The sequence below is a fragment of the Equus asinus genome, chromosome 4 (assembly GCF_041296235.1).
Source record: "Equus asinus isolate D_3611 breed Donkey chromosome 4, EquAss-T2T_v2, whole genome shotgun sequence".
NCBI lineage: Eukaryota > Metazoa > Chordata > Mammalia > Perissodactyla > Equidae > Equus > Equus asinus.
Genome location: NC_091793.1, coordinates 79,604,790 through 79,629,732, shown reverse-complemented (window position 1 = coordinate 79,629,732; position 24,943 = coordinate 79,604,790). Strand labels below are relative to the sequence as shown.

The following is a 24,943-nucleotide window of genomic DNA, read 5'->3' as shown; positions in this document are numbered from 1 at the left end:
GTATGAAACCGACTTTAAAATATCATCAAGGTTGGAGAAAAATGCACAAATTTTGCTTTATAGAGTTTTGCATTATGTAATTCTATAAATATCAAATTACACCACAGGAATTGAAGGGTCCAACTTATCTGGGCTGAAAAAAAGCAACGAAGTTCAGTTCTGTGAGACAGGGAAAACAACAGCACATTAGGGTTTCAGAGTCCAACACCCCTGCAGAGGACAAGTGAGCTGGAGGCAATAAAAGCACCACAGAGTCCACGACTAAAGAACAGTGGGGATGAAGGCAACCTTAAGGGTATAAATGATGAGCTAAGAGGACATCTGGGATAGGAATATTAAACAGATTGACATGTCATTGTCAATGAATCAGATCCCACGAAAAGAACAAAGTTCCTAATGGGTATAACTCAGAAGAATAAAACGCAGGACCTCAGTCTGTGAATTAATTAGCATTAGGACCTAGGCTTTATTGGTTAGTTGTGTCTGATAAACTAATCTCAGCAACAATTTGAGTGCTTATACAAATTATATGACCATAGGACCTGGAATCTTCAAAAGCTGTCTGAGCAGAGAACAGTTATTTCCCAATGAAACCTGTTTCATCATTAAGAGTTTGTCAAGAGGTTGAGTGGTTAAGTTCGCGTGCTCCGCTTTGGCAGCCGGGGGTTTAACCGGTTCAGATCCTAGGCTTGGACCTAGCACCACTCATCAAGCTATGCTGAGGCAGCGTCCCACATAGCACAACCAGCGGGACCACCACTACAATATATAACTATGTACTGGGGGGGCCTTGAAGAGAAAATGAAGAAGAAGAAAAAAGAAAAAAAGATTAGCAACAGATGTTAGCTCAGGTGCCAATCTTAAAGGAAAAAAAAGAGTTTGTCAGCATTTCACCAAATTTCAATATTAGTATCCTTTTCTAAAAGGCCTCAGCCCACATATACTTCACATAATGGTCCTAATGGCATACGCTTTAAAAAAATTTATCTCCAAGAGTGCTTCAAAGTTTTTTCAGTCTAAGGAATCTCAAACAACTGTAGACCCACTCTGTCCTGATATGCTAATTTTAAAAGTAATAATGCTCAATGAAGAAAATTTGGCAACTTCAGAACAAAACAAAGAAAAAAATCCCTAATTCCTCTTTCATAGATATTAGTATAAACATTTTGTTGTACGTCTTAAAGTATCTTTGACTCATTATACTATATATAACATATATACACCAGTGTGTGTACATACAACTGTTTTTTAATTAAAAATGGTATATTATATTCTTTTTGCAGAACCATACAGGCACACACGAGCAGATACTCCCTTACATAAGAAAGGAAGCTACCAAGAAACAACAGAAACTCCCCTTACCCACTGTGATTAAATAGCATCTGACCCTACTCCACAATAAAGGGCTACCTGCTGTCTTTCTTCTCATTCCCCGCAAGTCTCCACATCCTTTCCTGATTTTTTTTTTTTTTGGTGAGGAAGATTAGCCCTGAGCTAACATCTGCTGCCAACCCTCCTCTTTTTGCTGAGGAAGATAAGCTCTGAACTACTATCTGTGCCCATCTTCCTCTATTTTATTTGTGGGACATCTGCCACAGCATGGCTTGATGAACAGTATGTAGGTCCGGGCCCAGGATCTGAACCCACGAGCCCCAGGCTGCCAAAGCAGAGCATGCAGACTTAACCACTGCACCAGTGGGCCAGCCCTTCCTTTTCTGATTTTTGATTTTCACTTCACACCAGGGTGGTGCAAGTAAGGGTGCACAGTGGTGGGTCTGGTATTAGCAAAACAGAAGGAAACAAGAGGATGAGCCTCTGGGAACTTTGGTTTCCTGCTGTTCTTCCAGCCTTACCCCATTTCTCACCACTGTGAGAGGATCTATCCTGCTTTTCACCTCAAGATCCTAGCCCTGCCCTAATACCTATAAAGAAGAATCAGAATCTAGGTTTTGCTGAAATTAAGTTGATTTTTACTCAGTCATGAGCAAACCCAAATACCCAATGTCAGTAATCACTTTGAATCTTGTTTCCCCGTAGCATCTATGTGAACAAGAAAATGTCGACTCTCTAGGGAATTTTTATCTTCCATATAACACGAAGTGGTTTTAAAGTCTGAACTAAAAAATATTCCTGCTTATTCATTTACCATTAACTCATATTAACTTTTAAGAATCATAGTATAAAAGATTATGATTTCATAACTTTTATATCATTAAAAATACTAAACTAGACCACAAAAATTCAGAAATTTGTATCTGATTATTAGACTAATTACACATGACATTTAATATTAGACACCCACTTACACGGAACTCAGACTCTGTACATAGTCATAAAATTAGCAAAAGTTTTTGCCCATTTGGAACTTCTTATCCCATGGCATAGTAAGATAAAAGCAGAAATTACAGATGGTAATACACATATACCAAAATACCAGTGAAAAACAGATTCTTAGAATGATCAGACCTAAAGCTAAGAGACAACTTCAGAGACACAGAAGTTTACTTCTAGAATGTAACCTTTATGGATACAAACAAGTTGGTTAGGTAATAAAAAATTTCAACCCATAATTCTGAAATTTAATTTGTGTAATTTTAGCTTTTATTCAAATTAACAACTGAAAACCATTGTCTTTTTAACCATTATCTTTTTAAATATTATTTGCAAAAAGAGCAAACCTTTCCACTCTGACGGTGAGGTCCTCCGCAGGTCTCTGATTTGAACATCCACTAGGCTCCTGAGATGGAGTGGGAAGGCCTGAACATTCTCCTCCTTAATTATTAAATAAAAAGAAATAAGAATATTGCATTTAACGTCAATTTTTAAAACGTATAAGTCTTTTGGGTTACAACATTTGTTAATAATCTTGTTTCTTGGGGCCAGCCCCATCCCTCAGGCCAATAAAAGACCATTAAGCAGTAGAGTCCCGGATTCGAAAGTGATAAAACAGTTGATTTGTCACTGAGTAAGATGCAGTGGACTTTTCAACCAGATTAGAACAAAATTGCATCTGTTTTTCTCAGAAGAGAATTCTACAAGTGGAATATAATTAAAGAATAAAGCCATTTTCAGATATCGGTACAACAGTATTATCACACTTGAGAAATTATAAATATAGTAAGATTATCTAATATGTGATCATATTCAGATTTCCCCAATTATCCTAATAATGTCTTTTATAACTTTTTTCCCTGATTCAGGATCCAATCAAGGTTAAGTTTGTGCGCTCCACTACGGTGGCCCCAGGTTTCCCTGGTTTGGATCCTGGGCGCGGACACGGTACCACTCGTCAGGCCACACTGAGGCGGTGTCCCACGTACCACAGCTAGAAGGACCCACAACTAAAATATACAACTTTGTACTGGAGGGATTTTGGGAGAAAAAGCAGAAAGAAAGAAAAAAAGAGAAAAAAGAAGGTTGGTAACAGTTGTTAGCTCAGGTGCTAATCTTTAAAAAAAAAGAGCACAGACTCAGAATCAGAGACCCAGGTTTGCTTCCTGGGTCTGTCGGTTTAAAAAAAAATAATAATCTTGTTTCTTAAACACTACATCTTTTCCCTAAGAATGGAACAGGAAATAAGAAATGAGCTAGTACTAATTCTGAAGTTTGGATCTAGATACAATAGTATACACGTGGGAAATAAGGCAATTACCCAGTTGAGGGCCACCAAGGAAAAGGTCAGAGGTAAAACATGAAGAAACATTAACCTGGTAGGAGGGGATATAACAGAAGTAGAGTAAGCATGCCTGGCCCTGGTAGGCTTCACTCTAGAGCAGCGCTGTCCAGTAATTATACCATTAGTCACATGTGGCTCTTGAGCACTTGAAATAAGACCACTGCAGGTGAGGGACTAAATTTTTAATTGTATTTAATTTTTTTTTTTTTTTTTTGAGGACAATTAGCCCTGAACTAACTGCTGCCAATCCTCCTCTTTTCACTGAGGAAGACTGGCCCTGAACTAACATCCACGCCCATCTTCCTCTACTTTTTATGTGGGATGCCTACCACAGCATGGTGTGCCAAGCGGTGCCATGTCCACACCCAGGATCCAAACTGCCGCCAAAGTGGAACGTGCGCACTTAACCGCTGCACCACTGGGCCGGCCCCTACTTGTATTTAATTTTAATCAAAATAGTTACATGTGGCTGGGCTAAGGTATTCAACAGTGAAGCTCTAGAGGCCAAGTTTGATCCTGGGTATTACTCTAGACTTATGCAGGCCCAAAGGATCTGCTTCGGCAGACCAGAATGATTCCTTAGAGAAGCTTTTTCTATCTACACTAGTATTCTTTTAAGAATTTGCTGAAGGACAGAATTTTGTCCTGGTCTGTTGTAAAGGATGGCTATGGTCTGGGACTTCCTTTTAGGACCTCTGCCATTTCCTTCCTTAGCAGTTACCACACTTGATTCTTTTTTACTTTTTTTTTTTTTTTTTTTTTGAGGAAGATTAGCCCTGAGCTCACTACTGCCACCAATCCTCCTCTTTTTGCTGAGGAAGACTGGCCCTGAGCTAACATCCATGCCCATCTTCCTCTACTTTATACGTGTGACAGCTACCACAGCATGGCTTTTGCCAAGCAGTGCCATATCTGGACCCAGGATCCGAACTGGCGAACCCCAGGCCACTGAGAAGCAGAACGTGTAAACTTAACCACTGCGCCACCAGGCCAGCCCCTCTTCTTTACATTTTTGATCTTGGAAAGAGCAAGAACTATGGAGCAACAAAGTCTGGGTTCCAGTCCTGTTCTGTCACGTCAGTAAGTTATTTAATCTCTCTGAGCCTCATCTGTAAAGTGGGGATGGTAACCTCATAGAGTTGTTAGGAGAAATGTGTTAACAGAGGTGAAAAGCTTAGACTTTTACTAAGACTAGTACATAGTAAGTGTTTAGTTAGTATAGCAGTAGTGGAAATATTAGAATTACTAAGTAGAGCTCACAGTGCACATTTCCTCCTGCCTTTGCATTCAGTGGCATCACCTAGGTAGCTTGAAATCAGCCAGAGTAGTAGTATTTATACCTTGTAAATTAGCAAACACTACAAAGAAGGGTTTTTTTTTTTCCCTAAAGAGCCTTCTGTTAAATATTTACCAGCACACTACTGAATGCACCCCTTGGATAAGAAGTGGTAACCACTGACAGCCAGTGTGTGTTCAGTAGGAAATTAATCACTTTAGTAAATAAAATTAATGTCAAGGACATTCATATCTTGATATCAGCCAAAAATTTAACAAAACTTTTGAAGAAAACTTGTGGACAAGCTTAAAAAAAAAGTGCTGTATAACAATACAGTTAGGTGGATTTGTGGCTCATAAACAAAGAAAAATGGATACATGTCACAGAGAGGAAGATTTCCAATGGTATGCCACAGAGTTCTCTGACTTTGGCACTTTATAACTGACTTGAAAATGTAGAATACACATTTCTAACTTTATGGGTTATAAATATAATCCATATATATAACTACAATGAAGAGCTTATTAGCAGTCATATTTAACTGCTAATTACTGAATGAAAAGTTCTGGATTAAGAAAATTCTATAAGCTAAAACAACTGATAAAAATCCAAACGTAATGAAAATTTATTAGGGAAAATTCTGTCTTCAGGTTTCAAAAGACATGGATTATCAAGCATAACATATCTCCTGATGAAAAATACACAGTATCACCTATAAAGTAGTCTTGTCAAAAGAAAATAAAGAATGAACCTGAGGGGCTGGCCCCGTGGCCGAGTGGTTAAGTTCGCGCGCTCCACTGTAGGGCAGCCCAGTGTTTCATTGGTTCGAATCCTGGGCATGGACATGGCACTGCTCATCAAACCACGCTGAGGCAGCGTCCCACATGCCACAACTAGAAGGACCCACAACGAAGAATATACAACTATGTACCGGGGGGGCTTTGGGGAGAAAAAAGGAAAAAAAATAAAGTCTTTAATAATAATAAAAAAAAAGAATGAACCTGAATCTGATCAAACTTGTAGCTTTAACTAGCAATTTAGAGGAATATTTACACAATACTATGAGGATGTAGCAAAATCCACTGGGAGAAACTACAGGAAAAACCATTGTGAGAGTGGAAATCTACATATTAAAGGAAAAGTAAGACATCAACCAATAATATATTGGATTCCAATTCAAACAAACTGCAAAGTTTAATGTAAATATTGCCTAGATAATGGATGATAAAAAGGAATTACTGCTAAACTTTCTAGGTTTCATACAAATAATAGTATTGTAATAATTTTTTTAAGTTCTTATCTTTCAACTTTTATTTATTTATTTTTTTCTCCCCAAAGCCCCATTGCACAGTTGTATATCCTAGTTATAAGTCTGTCTAGTTCTTCTAAGTGAGCCATTACCTCAGCATGGCTACTGACAGATGGGTGATGTGGTTCTGGATCTGGGAAATAAACCCAGGCCGTGAAAGCAGGAGTGCTGAACTTTAACCACTGGACTATCAGGGCTGGCTCAGTTCTTTATCTTTTAGATACTAACATTTTTAAAGATGAAATGATATAATGCCTAAGATTTGTTCTAAATAATAAGTGGCAGGAGAAGTAAAGTAGGGGTCACAGATGAAACCATAGTGGTCATGAGCTAATTGAAGATAGGCAATGGGTTCATGGGATTTCTTATAGTTTTTTCTCTACTTCCACATGTTTGAAATTTTCCAAAATGAAGTTTAAGAAAAAAGAAGTTACAAAGAACTGAGATTACAGCTGGGACTCACCTCAGGTAAGACATAGTTTATAGTTTAAATCTAACCAACTTAACTGCCAACTAAAACATCAACGCTCTTTGTAGAAACGTAACAGAATCCAAAATGTCTACAACAATGTACAAGACACAATCCAAAATTTCTTAGATGTGATCCAACAGGAAAATGTGACCCCATTCTCAAGGGAAAAGACAATCAACAGAGGCCAACCAAGATAAGCTAGATACTGGCATTATGAGACAAGGACTCTAAAGCAACCAATGTAACTCAATAAAGTAAAGGAAAATCTGCTTGAAATAAATTAAAAGATAATATTAAAGGAATAATATGTGGATGAAGGGTACTCAGGAACTCTGTATAGTTTTGTCATTTCTTGTGAGTCAAACTATTTCAAAATAAAAAGTTAGAAGGCAGCAGAGGAAAAAGAGGAAGGAAGAAGAAGAAACAGAAACTCCAGAATCAGAAAATGTATTACTTGCAAATGGTACGGCCACTTTGGAAGACAGTTTGGTGGTTTCTGACAAAACTAAACATACTCTTACCATACAAGCCAGCAATCAAGCTCCTTGGTATTTATCCAAAGGAAGTGAAAACTTAGGTCCACGCAGAAACCTGCCCATGGATGTTTACAGCAGCTTTATTCATAATTGCTAAAACATGGAAGCAACTACTATGCCCTTCAGTAGGTGAATGGATTAATGAACTGTGGTACACCTAAAAACGGAATATTATTCAGCACTAAAAAGAAATGTGCTATCAAGCCATGAAAAGACATGGAGGAACCTTAAACACATATTACTAAGTGAAAGAAGCCAATCTGAAAAGGCTACATACTATATGATTCCAATTATGTGACATTCTGGAAAAGGCAAGACTATGGAGAAAGGAAAAAGATCAGTGGGGATGAATAGGTGTGGCAGACAGGACTTTTAGGGCAGTGAAATGATGCTATGATGCTCTATGTAATGATACTCTATGATACTATAATGATGAAGACATGTCATTATGTATTTGTCTAAACTCGCAGAACGTACAACACCAAGAGTGAACTGTAATATAAACTACAGACTTTACCTGATTATCATGTGTCAGTGTAGGTTCATTGGTTGTAACAAATGTACCCCTCTAGTGGAGATTACTAATAATGCAGGAGGCTATATATGTGTGGGGGAAATCTGTACTGTCTTCTTAATTTTGCTGTGAACCTAAAACTGCTCTAAAAAAAGCCTAATAAGTAATAGTTAAGAAAAAAATTCATAAATGTATTACCTAATTTTATTTAAAATAAAAAATTCACTGGATGTACTTAACGGTAGAATAGAAATAAAGACAGAGATAGTCAGTAGGTTTATAGATCAACAAGATTATCCAATCTGAAGTAGAGACAGAAAAAAAGATCGAAAGAAGTGAACCTGTGGGATAATATCAAGAAGCCTAATATACATGTAATTATTTCCAGCAAGATAGGAGAAAAAGGAACAGAAACACATTTGAAGAAATAATGGCCCCAAATTTCCCAAATTAAGTGGAAGTCATATATTTACAGATTTAAGAAGCTCAGCAAACCCCAACCAGGATAAAGCAAAGAAATACACATCTGGGCATATCATAGTCAAATTGCTGAAAACCAAAAAAAGAGAAAATCCTGAAAGAAGCCAGAGAAAAACAACACATTCCATATACGGGTAAACAATTTTCTAAATCACAGACTTGTCATCAGAAAACTATGGAGACCAGAACTCAGCAGAACATCTTTAAAATGCTGAAAAAAGTAACTATAAACCCCCAATTTTATATCCAGCAAAAACACATTTCCAGAATGAAGATAGAACAAAGACATTTTCAGATAAGAAAGAGTTAGGAGAAATATTTTGCAAACAGGCCTGAACAATAAGAAACGCTAAAGAAAATTTTTCAAGCTGAAAGAAAATGATACCAGAGGGAAACAGGTACATTCAAAAGGTAATGAAGAATTTTGAAAATGACAACTATCCAGATAAATGTAAAAGATAACTGTTCTGCTGTACACCTAGGTGGGTTACATTTATAATAGAGTCCTCCAGCCCTATGTGCATCCAGAATTTGAGTGATCTGCAGATGTAAAACCTCAAAATTGAGACTACTGAGAGGGGACCTGATAGCTGTTCTTCAAATATTCAACACCTGCTACATGTAACTGTATAAGTAGCAGTAAAGTTAACCAGAAATTATAGGGCATCAAATTTCAGCTCAATGTAAGGAAGAATTTTTCTAAAAAATTGGGCTTCCTAGCAAGGTAATGAGAGTTCCTGTCATCAAATATATTCAAACAGAGGCTTGATGATTATCTATTTGGGATGCTGGAATAGGATCATCTTTTAAGATACTAGTATTCTAACTTGATTTATCTAACCCTATGTTGCCTAATACAAAGCTCTATTACACCAAACAACTCTGACCATGATCCCTAATATACAATACAAAATTTCTCTTTTTCTTTCCTATCAACCCCTCTGCAGTCACACTTATTTCTACAAGCTCTATTTTACAATTACCTTTTAATTCAAATTTTAAAAATGCAAATACTATTCTTTTAAATGTGTATAATATTTTACAGGTTATAAAGACAATTCCAAATACACTAGTTCATTTGGATCTTTCAAAATCCTCTGGCTGGGAAGACATTTATAAAACTGCCAAGTGTCATAACGACAATCCTTAAACCACAGCACATGAGCAGAAATTACAAGTCAACTGTTCTGGACTGTTGCCTATTTGAGTTTGAAGGGCATATTCACTGATTTTATCCTCTTCTGCCACTAAATGACAAACACATACACTTAAGACAACTCTTAAATTTTAAGTTAAATGAATGTGAGGGGAAAAAAATACACTATTTTTATTTTTAAGGATATTAATCCATGGCCTTTAAAATGAAGTGAAGGAGTACTTCAACTACCCAAAAGGATACACTAAAAATTACCTGTTGCAGAATCTGACTTTGTATCTGGAGAAGTGGGTGGTGTCTCACAAAGCTCTACATTTCTGGACTGAGAGTTTTCAGAAAGGTTGTTAGGTTCAAATGAGGTGGACAGAGTAGAGACTGAACTTTCTGACTGGCTGCCATTTGCCACTGATGTTTCACCTTTTAATGAGTGCATCTAGAGAGAAAACACATTGAAATTTAATTAACAGATAAGAATCTAAATTTACCATGGCCAATAAGACCAAAATGTCAATAAGTCAATTTATACTCTACAGGAGCGAGAAGTACTAAACTAAGTAAATGAATCTAAAATGTATGATCCTAAACATGACATAATCACACTATGGAATTCAACTGCAAGGTGACAAGAGCATAAACAGATTTTTAAAGCACACTGTTGATTTTCCTTCAAATTAGAATCCAAGGAAAAAAGTTACAAGGTATATTAGCCATTCGCCCAAAGGGGATGCAAATGAAAACATGTCAAGCAATATACTGAGATCTTAATGTGACCGCAACTCTCTCTTGCAACAAAGTAATAGAGATGTGCATTATGTGGTTGAGCTAGGGATGAAAAGAGAAGGGAGAATAAGAATTCAATTAAGTATTAGGTAGGGGCACCTCTAACTTCATAATGCTATTTTCAAAACTAGTCAAGGAAGATAGTATTCACTACCTTTTAAGTTTAATGGCATGGCAAGTTCCTGAATATACAGAGCAGCTCTCAAAACATTCCAGTGTTAAGTTTCTGACATATTATTTTCCCATGTTTATACAAAGAACAATTCTGTCCCTTCTCACCTGCTGGACTTTGTGAATTCGGGTAACAAGTTCATCTGCAGAAACACTTCCTGCTATTACTTCCAAGGGAATTCCACTGTCTCCAATAAAGAAACTGGATGGGACACATACTACAGGATCTGTACAGTTTTATTAAGTCTAACAATTTATGGGAAATAAGGGAATAGTTTTATGAAACACTTCTGATAACAAAGCGAATCATTTTTGTGAATTTCACAATATAATCAGCTAACGTTTGCAAAATAATTTCAACTACCATATCATTATGCCTATAGTACATGTGATATGTGAACTGATTTAAGGTTTATTTACACTGCACATTTGAGTGGAGAACACCCACTACATTCCCCTCTATCATAACTTACATCTATCTTGCTTTTGCCAGCTACTTCTAACATTGCAACCAAACTGCTTCATACTGCTTTCCAGATATTCCCAATAAAAAACTCCCTATGACCCTATTTGCTACAATGTATTGTCTCAAAGGATACTTGGTAATATAAAGTTTCCATAGACAATAATGTATGAGTTCCTAAATAAAAACAATTTCTAAAGGTCATGAATTAACCAAAAGAAAGGTAAATCCTCAAGCAAAATATATATATAAAACCAATTCTTCATTGAAAGGATACAGATTTGTGAAAATTGTAGGCAGGCTTCACTGTAAAACAAAATCAAACAGAAAATCACTAGATGAATTCAAGCGTCTCCCAAATAGTACGTTGTTTCTATAAAAATTGACCATACCAATTACAAGTACTTTTTCTGAAACTACTAGCTCCTTTCATAGCCACCAGCTGGAAGAAGAAAAATGTAATTCTTATTTCACAGACCTTTTTTGGGTTTGTTTAATAATTTTCAGATTAAAGAGTGACTCGCTCTTGCAACCCAAACTGGTAGCTGGATCTGGTGGCTAAATATCAAGTTAGTATCTGCCATGTTGTTTCCTCAGCAGCAAGTATAGCTGAACACTATACCTTAACAAGTAACAAGAAGATACTAATGCCTATGACTTACTTGTGCAATTGATACTACTTTTTAATAACAAAGGACTCAAAACAACTTAAATATCCACCAATAAAAACTAATTATACAAACCATAAAACGTACAAAAAAGTACATCAAAATGTTACCATTTTTGTAAAAAACGGGAGGAAAACAAATACAAATATATTTTCTTGACTTGGTTGCCTCCAGAGAAGGGAACGGGGGTGGTTAGGGACACAAATGGGAGAGAGACTTTATACTATAATGCGAATACGACACACTGACCAATGTACATGAGTAATTCCAAGAATCAAATTAATGCTTCCAAGAACGAGAAATTTGTCTAATTTTTTCCAGAATATAAAGCACAATTATCATACAAATGTCTAAAACTATAATAGGAAATTATAAAGAAAAAAATTACCAAGAATCCTACCTTCTCAGAAATAATCTGTAAACTTTTGATGCGTTTCCTACCAATTTATTTTCAATGCAGGCTATTCTCCATAAATAAGTATACACTAAAATGTTCCTAGAACATTAGGTAATTCCATTATTATTGTATAATAAATAAAAATTACTTTTCATAATTCAAAAGACACACTAGGTTCTATCAGCAAGCAGTCCATAATGAAACAAATATCAACCATCACTACACACAGGTATCCCTGTATCTGCCAACAGAAATTTCATTTGTAAAATGCTAGATAGGGGCTGGCCCTGTGGCCAAGTGGTTAAGTTCACGTGCTCCACTTCGGCAGCCCAGGGTTTCACTGGTTCAGATCCTGAGTGTGGACCTAGCACCGCTCATCAAGCCATGTTGAGGCAGCGTCACACATCGCAGAATTAGAAAGACCTACAACTAGAATATACAACTATGTACTGGGGGCCTTTGGGGAGAAGAAGAAAAAAAAAAGGATCAGCAACAGATGTTAGCTCTGGGCCAATCTTAAAAAACAAAAAAAGTCATCATTCCCATAAGCATAGAGATCTGCCCCTTAAAAAACAAAAAACAAAAAAACAGGGGCCAGCCCAGTGGCACAGCAGTTAAGTTCACATGTTCCGCTTCAGCGGTTTGGGGTTCACCAGTTCAGATTCCAGGTGCGGACCCACACACCACTTGTCAAGCCATGCTGTGGCAAGCATCCCACATATAAAGTAGAGGAAGACGGGCATGGATGTTAGCTCAGGGCCAGTCTTCCTCAGCAAAAAGAGGAGGATTAGTGGCAGATGTTAGCTCAGGGCTAATCTTCCTCAAAAAAAAAAAAAAAATGCTAGATAAATTAGTCTGTATATAATTAATCTCAAGAATTCTGAAATCTTCATTTCTTCCCACATCTCCAATAAACCCCTACATTCCTCCAGCCATTACTGACTCTAAGAGGTGCTTCTGGAGGACAATGGACAATTTAATGATATGATATACATCAAAATAATAGATTATTTTTTAAAAACTATTACAGCTCAATAGACACATAATTCATTAGCTGTTGTGAGGCAGACTGTACTATGATTTGCTTTATGGTGTTTCATTAATATTGAAAATTTTTAAATAAAAGTTTACAAACACAGGTAAATTTTCAAACATTATTCATTGATACTACTAATACCAAAAGGATAGTAATACCACAATGCAACTGCTAATGAACTATGTTTCTAGGCATTGACCACTGATGGCTGCTGCTAACATCATAAAGAGAGACAACAGGGCACCATGTGCTGCTTTCTAACAGAAGAATGGAAGACATACCACCATCTATGAAGTAGTCTTGAGGGGGGAAAAAATCTAACTTAAATCCACCAGAAAATTAAATGACACTAAAAGGGCTGCAGTCAACAAAATCCATGCTGCAGGAAACTACAGAATAAATGACCTTGTTTCTTTAAAAACTAAATTACACAAGAAAAAGACAGAGAGAGAGATATACAGGGGAAGCCTACAGACTAAAAGAGACTTGAGAGAGATTAGTGCATCACAATGTGTAATAAATTAATAAATTAAATTAATAATAAAACTATGACATTGATGAGATGATTGAAAATTTGAACACTTGGTAGATATTTGATATTTGGGAATTACTATTAATTTGTTTTTGAGGTATTACCATTATGTCAAAAAAATTAAGAATCCTGCCACGACTAGAAGGACCCACAACTAAAAATATACAACAATGTACCGGGGGGCTTTGGGGAGAAAAAGGAAAAATAAAATCTTTAAAAAAAAAAAATTAAGAATCCTTACCTTTCAGAGAGACATACTAAAATATTTATAGATGAAGTGGTTTGATGACTGAGATCTGTTTCAAAATTATATAGGATGAGTGGAAATGTGTGGGGACATAGATGAAACAAGACTGACCACGAGTTGATAATTATCAAAGTAGGTGAAAAGCCATGGGGGTTCATTATTCTATTCCGTGACTTTTATATATGTGTGAAACGTTCTATACTAAAAGAAAAATTTTAAAGGGGAAAGCAGGGGTGGATTAACAAATAAAATAGACTTGTGGACATCAGGTATTATGAGGGACTTATAAGGGTCCTCACTCCTACTCAATCAAATGGCCCCATTCCCAAAAATAGGATCCAAAACAGTGGTCAATCTTTCAGAGATATTCAATAGATGATTTACAGTTACTTCCAAGTTCTTAGAAGCTGAGGATCACAGTTCTTTTGCATTCTTGGTACACGTCACATAGCTGCTTAGTAGACTAGGGGAACTTAGCTTTTTCAACAAGATATAATGATGAATTTGGAAAACGTCAATCAGAATTTAAGTCCCCAATATGCCTTAGACAAAAATCAATATTCTTATAGACTAAGAGTATCACCATAAATCACAACCAAAGACTATGGTTATAATATTTTTAAAAAATGAAAGATTAAAACATAAGCAAACCTTTTGGTATCGATTTTAATAGCAACAAAACTGTTTGAAGATGCTTCTCTCACTTTCTCATCTTCCCAACTTGCAGCCATCTGTGTTGACTGCTCATCATCACCTATAAAACATTTCAAGGATTCTTATAAGGCCAGTATCCACTGATTCTTTCCCCCTGGAAATCTGGAACTTCAAGTAAAATACAATCCCACAAATACTATTTTCTACCAAATTTGAAAACTGAATTCTTCCATAAAATGAAAAGTGTGACTACACGCATTAACATAATAAAAAGCAATGAAAAACAAAATACTGCTATTTACATTTTACAAAGTATTTTCTAAAAGACATCCAAATTATGATGCAAATAGTATTACAATAATTGGAGGTGACGGGTAGAAATGTACAGTAACTATTGCGGCTTTTGTACATATGGTTTTAGAAAATAAATGGACAATACTCTTCGTTTATGTAGCATCTTTCTATTGAGTTCAAGGACCTCCACACCACAGCATTTATTCTCCAGCATTCCTCCAAGGTAGAGAGAGGCAGGTGCAATTCTGTTTGCAGTTTTGACTTGCCTTTTATTATAGTTAGACTAATTATAAAAGTTATGCTGATCCAAAACTAATCTATGGTGACAGAATTCAGTGTAGTGGCTACCTTGGTGGAAGTGCTACTGATTGGGAAACAGCATGAAGGAGCCTTCTGGGGTGCTGGAAATGTTTATATCTTTCCTGGATGACAATTACACAGGTGTACTCATCATATATAAAAATTCACTGAGGGGCCAGCCCCGTGGCTAAGTGGTTAAGTTCACATGCTCCGCTGCAGGCGGCCCAGGGTTTCGTTGGTTTGAATCCTGGGCGTGGACATGGCACCGCTCATCGAGCCACACTGAGGCAGCGTCCCACATACCACAATTAGAAGGACCCACAACTAAGAATACACAACTATGTATTTGGGGAGAAAAAGGAAACAAATAAAAACAAAAAAATAAAAAATTCACTGAGCTGTTCACTTAACATATTTCACTTAATATACTATATGTCATATTTCAATGACAAATTGTTTTAAAAGTTACACCTATGAAGAGATTGTTTCCATTTTAGACCTGTAACATCTAGACTTTGACATAACCACTTATTAGTGGGCAGAGGGAAACTTACCTGATTAAGTGATTGAGAAACATTTCTGAGGTTGGCAGAGCTAAGTGCTTTCTCAAAGGTGAGCAACCTTTGCCAACTTATGGATAAAAAAGCTTTCAAGTCACATTTTTTGTTTTACAAAAATGAGATCATTCTATACCTACATTTTTTGTGGGGGGGAGGTTGAGGAAGATTCGCCCTGAACTAACGTCAGTGGCAATCTTCCTCTATTTTGTATGTGGGATGCCACCATAGCATGGCTTGATGAGTGATGTGTAGGTCCATACGTGGGATCCAAACCTGTGAACCCCAGGCGGTTAAAGTGGAGCGTGTGAATCTAACCACTATGCCACTGGGCCGGCCCCACACCTTCTCTTTTGTAAGCTGCTTTCTTGCCGTGTGTGCTGTCCTTCCCAATTTAATCCTCCCTTCACTTTTGCCATCTCAGTTATCTGTTTATGCTAACTCCATCCTTTCAGTGCCCAGGCCAAAAACTTTACTTATCCTTGACTGCAGTTGACTCTATCTCCAAAATATATCCAGAATTTAACTATTTCTTACCACTTTCACTGCTACCACCCTGATTTAAGCTACCACATCTCACCTAGAGAATTACAATAGCCACCTAACTGGTCCCCCTGCTCAGCCTAGTCTTGACACAGTAACTTTCTTTAAAGAGTCAGATCACATCAAGCCTCAGCTCAAAATCCTACAACGGCTCCCTATTTCCCTCAAAGTAAAAGCCAAAGTCCTTACAAATGGACTCAAGTGTCTAGTTACCTCTCTGACCTCATTTCCTTTTACTTTCTTGCTATTCCTTTCCTTTCTATTCCTCAAATACAAAAGACACTCTTGCTTTAAGGTCTTTGTACTAGTTGTTTCCTCTACCTGGAATGATCTTCCCCAGATATCTACATGGTTAACTCTCAACTCCCTTAAGTCTTCACTCAAATAATATCTTCTCAATAAAGACTTCCCTTGGGGCTGACCCAGCAGCACAGTGGTTAAGTCTGCATGCTCTGCTTCGGTGGTCTGGGGTTCATGGGTTCGGGTCCTGGGTGTGGACCTACACACCACTCATCAAGCCATGCTGTGGTGGCATCCCACATACAAAAGAGAGGAAGACTGGCACAGATGTTAGCTCAGGGCCAATCTTCCCCACCTCTCCCCCCCACCCACCCAAAAAAAGACAAAAGAAAGCCTTCTGTAATCACCACTTTAAAATTACACCCTTCAGATATTCCCAAAGCTCCCTTATTTCCTGCTCTTTTTTCTGTAATATTTATCACCTTCTAATAGACTGTTTTACTTATTATGGTTACTGTTTGTTGTTTGTCTTCCTCCATCAGAATGCAGGCTTCATGAGGGCAAGGATTGTTTTCCTTTTTATTTATTAACATAACTCAAATGTTTACAACAGAACCTGGCATACAGTAAGTAAGTACCTGGTATATAGGAGGCTCTCTACAAGCATTTTGTAGAATGAACAGCTAAATTTCTGGTATAATAAGTACCTTCACATGCCTACAATACTTGACTAATGCTGCACCTTCGAGTATATTTTGTGTAAGACAAGATCCAGGAATATCAGGAATAGGGGCTTGAGAAATCTGGCCACGGGAAAGTAAACAAGGACTAGAATGCATCCACAGACCAAGACCAAAAAGAATGCTCATTGGCAGACTCCTAGATAGTGAAGAAGCAGACGGCAAAACTATCATTTGCAGAGTGAGATCTGAGCACGTCTTCAGACACTACTGGGTGCGGAGAGCTACAAAATTCCAAGTAAATGACAAAATTATCAATGGAGAAAACAGCTATATGGGAATGTTCTTACTACAAACACTTCTTAGAGAAGGCTGTGAGGCATAAGGGATCCTTTTTATTCATTCTTTCTTTCATACATTCACTATTTTATTCCCTATTTACTTTGTGCTAGGCACTGGGCTATAAACTATAGTCATCCCTCAAAATCTGCAGGGGGATTGGCTGCAAGAACCCCTATGGATACCAAAATCCGGAAGAGGTCAAGTTGCTTATATAAAATGACCTAGTATAATGAATACAGTCCCATCTGTCCCGTCTGTTGCCCTCCAGCCACATCCATGAGTTTTCCATCTGCGGATAAGGAGAGCCAATTGTAAATATAAAACAAATGAGACATTGTCTGCCTTCAGTGGAGCTTAAAATCTAATGGTACAAAAAAATGCACTTGTTTAGTAAGCAACTATAAACAATTACAATAATAATGCTGTAAAAAAAAAAAAAAAAAAGAACAGTGGGGCCGGCCCAGTGGCACAGAGGTTAAGTTCCCACGTTCCACTTCTCAGCAACCTGGGGTTTGCCTGTTCAGATCCCGGGTGTGGACATGGCACTGCTTGGCAAAAGCCATGCTGTGGTAGGCATCCCACATATAAAGTAGAGGAAGATGGGCCTGGATGTTAGCTCAGGGCCAGTATTCCTCAGCAAAAAGAGGAGGATTGGCAGTACTTAGCTCAGGGCTAGTCTTGCTCAAAAAAGAAAAAAAGAACAGAGCTATGAGAGAAAATAAGAGGCCTCTTTAGATTGGTCAGGGAGGACCTGTCTGAGGTGATATTTAAGGTAAGACCTAAAAGATGAAAGAGGTGAGCCACGTCAAGAGCCAGAAGAGTCTGCTAAGCAAAAGAAATTTATGTGTAGGGAAAGGCCTGTGTGGTTGGGAGTATCATGAACAATAGGGAGTATAAGTTGAGAATGAAGAGTTAAGAGTCAAAAATGACACCCACGCTTGAGGTTTATCCAAATGGGTGTAAGGTGGTGCCATTTACCTAGATGCAGAACACTGGGGGAGAAAAACAGGTTCAGGCAGTAAATATACTTTTAGGCTGAAGAATCCTGAGGCATCCAAGCAGGGATGTCAAGTTAGGTAGCTGAAAATATGGATCTGCTACTTCTAAGGCTGATGCTTTTCACTCCCTCACCTATGTTGTACCATGTGGTTGGAGTACCAAATGTCACATCCCCATTAGTAACGTCTGCCCGTGACTTAGCCTAGTGGCAGCAGCAGCAGCTCCTTGACTAACAGAGGTGTAAGGCTCAATGTGAGCCATCTTAACACTACTGAGTGGGATTATTACTTGCCAAATTCAGTATCTTTAGTTTCTTATTTTTAATCAAATTACAACCTATGCTATGGAGTCAGGCGGGCCTCAGAGTTTTAGGAGAAAACATATCTTTGGTAGCATCAGCAGTAGGCAAAGCAAAAGCACTTAAAGAGAACAGTACAAACTCAGAAGCAAAGAGGTGCAGACCCTAGAACAGCCAGTAATTCCAACCTAGAAAACCTCCACTGATACAAGCTCAAGGCTTTTGTGGTCTATTTTAACCAAAAAAAGTAGTAAACAGTGTCTGTCAAGGAAATTTTAGCCCACTAGCAACACTAGTCAGGGAACTGAAACCTTTGGTTTAGGATTCTCATCAGATTATTCTTCCTTCCCAAGAACACGATCCAAATTTCCTCAGTTTTCTTTCTTTCAATTTACATAGCTATAATACTTTGAAAATTCTTGTGAATTTGTTGGCTGAACTAACATTCATCTCTCCAGTCTCCTAACATCAATCCTAAGATATTCCTCAATTCATTCATGAAAAACTCACTAATATAAACAACTCACCTAAAATGTTTCCTGCTTGAGCAGTTATATGAACCAAAGTATATCCTTAAAGACCACTCCTTCCAGCTATAAAAATCTCTTAAATTTTCCACTAAGTTGATATCTTCCTGTTGAAGTCTCAGATCTATGAAAATCACGAGTTCTAGCCGTATTCTTAAAAGTTATGAACAATGCTCTAGACAACCTGTAAGTGTTGTGGTTTCATAACTCCCCTGTCTACACATTCCTGGAGTGACACTAATCCTTCCTAGCCCTGGAGATTAACTTCCTAAAGCTCTAGAAAGTATTACGAACAGGTCAAGGGACAGACTCCTTTGACAGACTGCTAACAGTCTACCTGGACACATTCACCAAAGTCGTCAATATTCTAAAAGCATGTAATACGTGTTCATCTATAAAAAGTTAATTGAAGAATATATATATCCACACAAACCCCCAAAGACTTGTAACTTTATTTTACTATTGTAATAATTAGCACTACTCTTTCCAAATGGGTTTCCTAATGTTTCCTAGTTAAATCTAGCATTTCTTCACTCGAATTAACTCATTAGCCCAAGAGTGCCTTCCAGGAACATTTGGACACCATCAAATGTGTTTTTTGTTTAAAAATATGACTACCATAATCATAGATTTCCTGATTTCCACACCAATTTCAATAATTACATAAAGTCTACAATTGTTCAGTTTTTTCTTAAGAAACCAAAAGGACACTTTTTGAAGCTGCTAAAGAAAATTTGTCAGGACAAAATGCAAATCCTTTCTGTGACCCTGATGCATATTACTTAACCATTATGGACGTAAGTTTCCCCGTCTATAAAATAGGAATAATAAAACCTGTTCTACCGCAAGGATCAATTGAGATTTTACCTGAAAAAATAACTTAAAATGTCATAAAACTATTATTGTACTCTTAACAACCATAGTAATTATCACTTAGTTTTCCTTTTCTCTTCAATCCACTTTTTTTCCCTACAGGATTACGTCAGTTATTTATTTATGTGAAATATATCGCTAAAACAGCATAAAGAATCTACACTACTCAACCTCTTCTAATTAACCTTATTGGGCTAAAAATTCAGCATAACAATTATAAATTTCAAATTTAATGTTAAGTGAAACATATTTCAGGAACTTGTTCTTCACTGCAGTGCGTAAAGTTACCCAGCTATTATCTAGTCTCGCAAGAATCACGAGTCAATAATGAGTAAACCGTTATTCAACACAAATCGTTGAAATAATACACCTAAAATTAACAGTAGTCACAAACACTAATTTGGTTCATGTACTGAGAATCATCCAAACCGCAGGGGCATGGGTTTACTGTAAATCTAGATCTCAATAATAAAATAGGGAGTAATAAAATACGGAGCCAAATAACTCAGAGCAACACAGGGTAGTACACGTCCTCGAAACCATGGATATTAGACTAGGAAGACAACAAAAAGAACCAAAGACTGAACGTCTGCTTCTAATCGAATGGTTACAAAATCAATTTGCAAGAAAGCAGTTATGCCACATTAGACTCACCACCCCGCTATCAAAAAAAAAAAAAAAAAATCAAACCTATTAAAGCTAGAGTTTGCGTTTCAGGGACACAGGAACCCTAGTAACCGTGACCATCAGATGGTTTCTCTTTGTTGCTTACCGATGACACAGCTTTCTTCCTGACTGTCCACAACTAATTACGAACCCAACCGCCTGTCTAATAGCCTGTCCATATGCCCACCTAAGCACCAGGAACCACACGGGCGTTAAGACATCCGGAAGGGGGTCCTCGGGGACAGAGCGCGAAAGGGGGCACCCGGGGAGGGCCGTGGGGGTCTGTCTGCGCCAACGCCTCCAGCGCGGGGGGAGGCGCGGGCCTGCCTGACGCGTCCCGTCGCCCGCGCAGAGGTGTCGGCGGGGCCCAGCGGGCTTTGGGGGCGAGGCCGAGACGCGCCTCCGGTCCGGGTGCCGGGAGAAGCGGGTGGTAGGGCCAGGCCCGGTGTGCCCCAAACAGACGCGGGAGGCGCTGAGATGCCAAGGAGGGGAAGCCCGGGGCTCTCGGGGCACGGAGGAAAGGCTGGGGCCCCTGGGGTTGGAGGGAGGCCGAAGGGGGTGTCCCGGCCACATCTCAGGCCCTCGCCCCTTCACCTGCCACGAACACCACGAAGACCGAGCCGCTCCTTTTGGCCGACGCAATGGCGGCCGGAATGGCGCCCTGGAACCACAGCATCGCTCCTCTCGGGCCCAGGCGCTCGCTCCGGGTGTTGTCGCTGCGGTCCCGAAGGTGGCCCCGCCCTCCCCTTCGTAGGGCCCCGCGGCCCCCGCAGCCCCGGCCGGTCCGCCCCCAGCCTCTGGCTCTGCACTAGCGCGCAAGCCCGTCAACGGCCCCCTGGCACACGCGCAAGCGCGCGAGCGAGGCGCGCCCCGCGTCACGTGACGCCACACGTCGCCGTCCGCGCCGCGCCCGAGACCCTTGTCTCGTTGGCAAATCGGTGCGTGCGCGCGCCCGCTGGGGCTCAGGCCCTGCAGTCCCGGAAGTGGAAGGAGGCAGTGGGAAGGATGACTAACCGCTAAGGCGTGTTGGCAGTACCTTCATGAGGCATGACGGGAATTGTAGTTGTCTGAGGCTTGTTGGCCTTCATAATTGTGGAAAACGTAACTGTGGTTTCCGGGACACGGCAAAAGAGGGTCAGCAGTGAGAGCCACTTCGCAATCTATAAAGGGGAAGAGAAGATGTGGCGCTCACTAACCGAGAGATGCCATCCTCGACCTCACTGAGACCTTAAAGGTGGAGGAAATCATCCCTGCTCTGAGTGGAACCCTGTCTTAATGGGGCACGATGTAATTCTTTATTATGATGAGTGGCCATTGTGTGATAGGGTTGAGTGTCTGTCGGTATGGAAGTAAATGGGCTTTGTGGGGATTTACTGCGAGGCTTTGATTTCTATTGAACTTAATTTATCAGCCCAACCTTGAAGAAAAGAGAGGGTAAAGATCACAACAGTCCCCTTCTGTGGTGCCATACAGCACACGTAGCTGAGGGAGGTATTGGTAGAAGGCAGGCTTTAAGCAATTTTCTAGTCATTGGTCCTAGTCGTTCCAAAACCTCAAACGCTTAGCTATGTTATTGCCACAGCTGCCCTCTAAAGTAACTCAAAAGCGGAGAATAGATAATGATTTATTTTCCAGCTACTTTCCATGGTAAACAAAAGAGATGAAGAATGATTTTGTTTACAGTTTTATGCAAGCATGTTGTATAATCAAGACTGGCACTTGTGGTTGGTTGCCATTAAAATGAAAACTGATCCATATTTAATACTTTCATGAAATTACGTGGTCTCTAATAACTATTACTAAAGGCTTGTCTGGTTTATTTAAAGTTACATTTGCTGTTAGACAACCTACAACAATTAAATTTCCATTCCAGCAGTACAGCCATTTGACAATTTGCAGGACAGAGGAAGTGCTACATCAGAAAATACCACTTTCCTACAAATATTTAACCAAAAAATAGCTAACAGATTGCACTCCAATTTTTATTTACTTTTTTCTAATCAGGTCTCTCCTATAGTGTTATTATAAACTGAAACATAACGCTGATTACAGACAGTTGCTGTGTATATAGGACACCATGCCTCAGGAAGACTTAAGAGCTGATCTTCAACATCAACTTTATTTTTTATTTTGTTGAGGAAGGTTGGCCCTGAGCTAACATCTGTAACCATCTTCCTCTACTTTATGTGTGGGCTGCTGCCACCGCATGGCTTGATAAGCAGTGCATGGGTCTGTGCCCAGGATCCAAACAGCAAACCCTGGGCCACTGAAGTGGAGAACACAGACTTAACCGCTATGCAACCAGGCCAGCCCTCAACATCAACTTTAAATACATTTCTTAAAATTCAATCAACCCATAAATTCTTTCAGTAGAGCAATGTGTTATTCCTAATGTTGGAGTTAAATATTATAAGAATTATTCATAGCCTTTCGTTCATTCATCAAATGTTTACTGCTCGTCTACTATGAGCTAGACATTGTACCTGGCAGTGGTAAGGCGAGGAAGGCAGACATTGAACAAGTGATTGTGAGCCGTGATGAATGTCACAAAAGGGGAAATTCTGAGAGCTTCAGAAGTGTGATGATGTGACCAAACATGGATAGCAGGGTTAGAAAAGCCCTTCCTGGGGCCGGCCCCATGGCTGAGTGGTTAAGTTCTCACGCTCTGCTTCTGGGGCCCAGCGTTTCACCAGTTCGGATCCTGAGCGCAGATATGGCACCACTCACCAAGCCATGCTGAGGCAGCATCTCACATAGCACAACCAGAGGTGCTCACAGCTAGAATATACAACTATGTACTGGGGGCCTTTGGGAAGAAGAAGAAAAAAAAAGAAGATTGGCAACAGACGTTAGCTCAGGTGCCAATCTTTAAAAAAAAGAAAGAAAAGCCCTTCCTGAGAAAATGACATGTCAGGAGAAATCTAGCTAGGTGAAAGAGAAGACTATTCTAGGTAGAGGAAACAGCAGTGTGAAGGCTCTGAAGCAAGTTAGAACAGTACACTTGAAGAACTGAAAAATGTCCATTGTGGCTAGAACATAGAAAGGGGAGTGTAGTACAAATGAGACTGGAAAGACAGGCAAGGATTAGATCAGAGAGCGCCTTGGAAGTCATGTTAAAGATTTCAGAATTTTTTTTTTTAATATTGGCACCTGAGCTAACAAGTGTTGCCAATCTTTTTCTTCGTCTTCGTCTTCGTCTTTGTCTTCGTCTTCGTCTCCATCTCCGTCTCCTTCTCCTTCTTCTTTCTTCTCCCCAGAGCCCCCCAGTACGTAGCTGTATATTTTAGTTGTGAGTGCCTCCGGTTGTGCTATGTGGCACGCCGCCTCAGCATGGCTTGAGGAGCGGTGCCATGTCTGCGCCCAGAATCCGAATCAGCAAAGCCCTGGGCCGCCGAAGCAGAGCACGCAGACTTAACAACTCAGCCACAGGGCCAGCCCCCTCAGACATTTTTCTAAGAATTGTAGGGAGCCGTTGAAGAATTTTAAACAGAGGAGTTACGTGTTAGAGTTGAGTTTTTATGTTGTATTGTTTTTGTTTCTTTGAGGAAGACTGGCCCTGAGCTAACATCCATGCCCATCGTCCTCTACTTTATATATGGGACACCTGCCACAGCATGGCTTGATAAGTAGCGCGTAGGTCTAGGCCCAGGATCCAAACCAGTGAACTGCCAGCTACAGAAGCAGAGCACACAAACTTAACCGCTACACCACTGGGCCAGCCCCTAGATTTGTGCTTTTAGTATGCAGCTATGCTGTAATGTCCATGGATTGGATTGGAAGTGAAATGGTGCATGTGAAGAGACTGGTTAAGAGGCTATTGTCCATGAAGGGAGATGCAGAAGTGGATATTTTTGATATTTTGGAAGCAGACCCAATAGATTTTGTTGATTGTTTAGATTTGGAATTTGAGGAAGGAGTCAAGAAGAGATCTTGGGTTTCTGTCTTGAGAAATTGTGTAGAAGGTGATACTGAGATAGGGAACATTGAAGGAAGAGCAGGCTGGAGGGGAGGAGTGCATGAGGTGAGTTCAATATCAGATGTGTGTTTGGAGAGCTGGAGAGAGATTAGAGCGGAGACGTTAAGAAGGCAAGTAGATATTGGTTTGGAGCTCAGAAAACAGTTCTTACCTAGAGATAGGAATTTGAGAGTTCTCTACATACAGAGGATAATTGAGACTCTGGAGGATGCTACCACTTATGGAGTGTGCAAAGTGAGGTGAGACAAGAGTATAGGACTGATGTTTTAAGACCTCCAACA

The 24,943-nt window shown here is 39.2% G+C and overlaps 1 protein-coding gene across 2 annotated transcripts in view; it reads right to left on the bottom strand.

Annotated features, from left to right (window-relative positions):
- UBXN4 (UBX domain protein 4) overlaps positions 1-21,665 on the bottom strand; it is a 37,247-nt gene extending 15,582 nt beyond the window's left edge. The window contains exons 1-6 of one of the 2 annotated variants that reach the window (XM_070507601.1): positions 21,281-21,665; positions 14,365-14,467; positions 11,111-11,139; positions 10,479-10,597; positions 9,675-9,852; positions 2,679-2,772 (exon numbers count right to left, since the gene is read on the bottom strand). In XM_070507601.1, the coding sequence (XP_070363702.1) occupies positions 2,679-2,772; positions 9,675-9,852; positions 10,479-10,597; positions 11,111-11,139; positions 14,365-14,467; positions 21,281-21,362 (605 nt within the window). In that variant the 5' untranslated portion in view covers positions 21,363-21,665. Of the gene's footprint in view, positions 1-2,678; positions 2,773-9,674; positions 9,853-10,478; positions 10,598-11,110; positions 11,140-14,364; positions 14,468-20,873 lie in introns of both variants that reach the window. The other variant, XM_070507602.1, reaches the window with a different exon arrangement.
- Positions 21,666-24,943: the final 3,278 nt, after the last annotated feature.